Below are 2,085 nucleotides of genomic sequence, written 5' to 3'. Positions count from 1 at the left end.
ACGAACTCCTCGTGCAAAAATGCCGCAACTGCAAATTTATCCATGATTTTCGGCACCATCTCCTCAAATGGAAGCAACAACGACATCAGAGCAGCAGAGGTGTCAACAGCATCTCCCGCACGGTACCTTATTGCTTTCCTTATCTCAGATGCCAGCGGATCGTTGCTGTAATACTCGGCTTCCCCTGGCGCGGAATACCGAGTGATTTTCCCAAGCATTTGGCAGGGATCTTGGCCTTGCCAAGCACATCCTTTGTGCACTCCAAAGTATAGGTCGGCATTGGATGGTGTGATACAGCTCAACGCCTCGTCGACCGCATCAAGACGACCTCTGTACTCAATTTCACTACAAAAAATGTAGCGGGGAAGTGGTCCCACATTGCTTATACGCTCTTCCACAGCCTTCCATTCTTTCTGTTGTTCCTCCTCTGTTTTATCGTGGTGTATCCACACACACCTCGCATTCAGTTCACTCGTCTCAGGGCAATTCATTATGATACGCCTTGCTCTTCTTTGTTTCTCCCATCCTTTGAAGTTGTCCTTGTTTGGAGAGCTCACAACAATCATGCCCCATCCCTTTGGAGGTAAATCCACTGACGGCTCACTTCCTTGCTTTGCCACATCGTAGATTATGTATCCCCTCACAGTAAGAGAGAGACGTCCCACAGCATTCTCTCCACCTTCAATGCTTTCGTAGCGCTCCACGCGTCCTTGTTCTTCACCTCTGGTTTTGTCAAAGATGAACACGTAATCTTTAATGAAGTATGCAACCACTGGAAGTCGTTCCTTGTCATAGTGCAACAGTTGGTAGAGGAGATACGAACCAGTCCCCATTGATTTCCCCATACCAGGTGTCCCAATCAAAAGACGCTTTCCCGGTCCCGCATCATCCCCACCACGACACGCAAACCATTCGTCTACATCACGCTTAATGATGCGCCAAACACGTTCCGTCTCGCGGCCGATTTGGCANCCACCACGACACGCAAACCATTCGTCTACATCACGCTTAATGATGCGCCAAACACGTTCCGTCTCGCGGCCGATGTGGCAGTCGCAACTGGCTTCTGCCATTAACCACGTGTACGGCCAACCTTCTTCAGAATTGAGCACCATTAGCTCAGCAGGTGGTTCCTGTAGATCCGCCGTCCCCTCTGGCCTGGTGCCCTCTTCGTTCTTACGTGGTTCCTCCGGATTCGCCATATTCTCTCTATTTGCGTGATTCCCGTTAGTACCCACAGCACCACCAAGAAGAACATAGCCCACCTCTTCGTCTGTCCATTCCCTCGACGGCCTGCCTTCCCTCACCTCCATTCCGACTCCTTCACTGTCACCAGGGACCTCCACCACATGATTCCATGTAGCGTTAAATACAGACTCGTAGACGCCTGACAGGGTTTCCCCTACTTGTCGGCGTTGCTCTTCTTCCCTCAGTTGGCGTTGACGTTCCTCCTCCTTCTTCTCATAGCTCCGTATTGCGTCAAGAGCTGCATTTAACACTGCTCTCACCAAAGGGTTAACTTGTTCCTTTTTATCATACACGTCCCACTGCTGGAGAGAATACACACCAGTCTCTTTGAGCTTGTGTTCAGCTTCCCTCTGTGCTTCCCTCTCTCCTTCCCTCTGTGCTTCCCTGTATCTCATTTCATCTACTATTGTCTTGAATGACGGCATCGCGAGTATGACGTTCAACAGCCTCTCGTCTTTTATATATCTCTTTGGTCTGATGGCAAACGCTTCCATACTGACATTCTTATTCACTTCCTCGACACCCATGCCATCAAGGTATTCGGTAAGAAAGTCTTTCAGCTTCATNGTTCCTTTTTATCATACACGTCCCACTGTCGGAGAGAATACACACCAGTCTCTTTGAGTTTGTGCTCAGCTTCCCTCTGTGCTTCCCTGTATCTCATTTCCTCTACTATTGCTTTGAATGGCGACATCGCAAGTATGACGTTCAACAGCCTATTGTCAGTGATGAACATACCAGGCTCCACGACAAACGCTTCCATACTGACATTCTTATTCACTTCCTCGACACCCATGCCATCAAGGTATTCGGTAAGAAAGTCTTTCAGCTTCATAT

The 2,085-nt window shown here is 49.0% G+C and overlaps 1 protein-coding gene across 1 annotated transcript; it reads right to left on the bottom strand.

The window, feature by feature from the left end:
• Positions 1-2: 2 nt before the first annotated feature.
• Positions 3-1,814, bottom strand: DQ04_17941000 (retrotransposon hot spot (RHS) protein; the record flags this gene model as incomplete). Its single annotated transcript, XM_009317647.1, has 1 exon — positions 3-1,814. A coding segment is annotated over one exon (1,812 nt), but the record flags the coding sequence as incomplete, so codon positions are not given.
• Between the last annotated feature and the right edge of the window lie 271 nt (positions 1,815-2,085).

The sequence above is a fragment of the Trypanosoma grayi genome (genome assembly GCF_000691245.1).
Source record: "Trypanosoma grayi strain ANR4 Tgr_1794_V1, whole genome shotgun sequence".
Taxonomy (NCBI): domain Eukaryota; phylum Euglenozoa; class Kinetoplastea; order Trypanosomatida; family Trypanosomatidae; genus Trypanosoma; species Trypanosoma grayi.
Note: the sequence above shows the minus strand (reverse complement) of the source record. Positions and strands in the feature narration are given on the sequence as shown.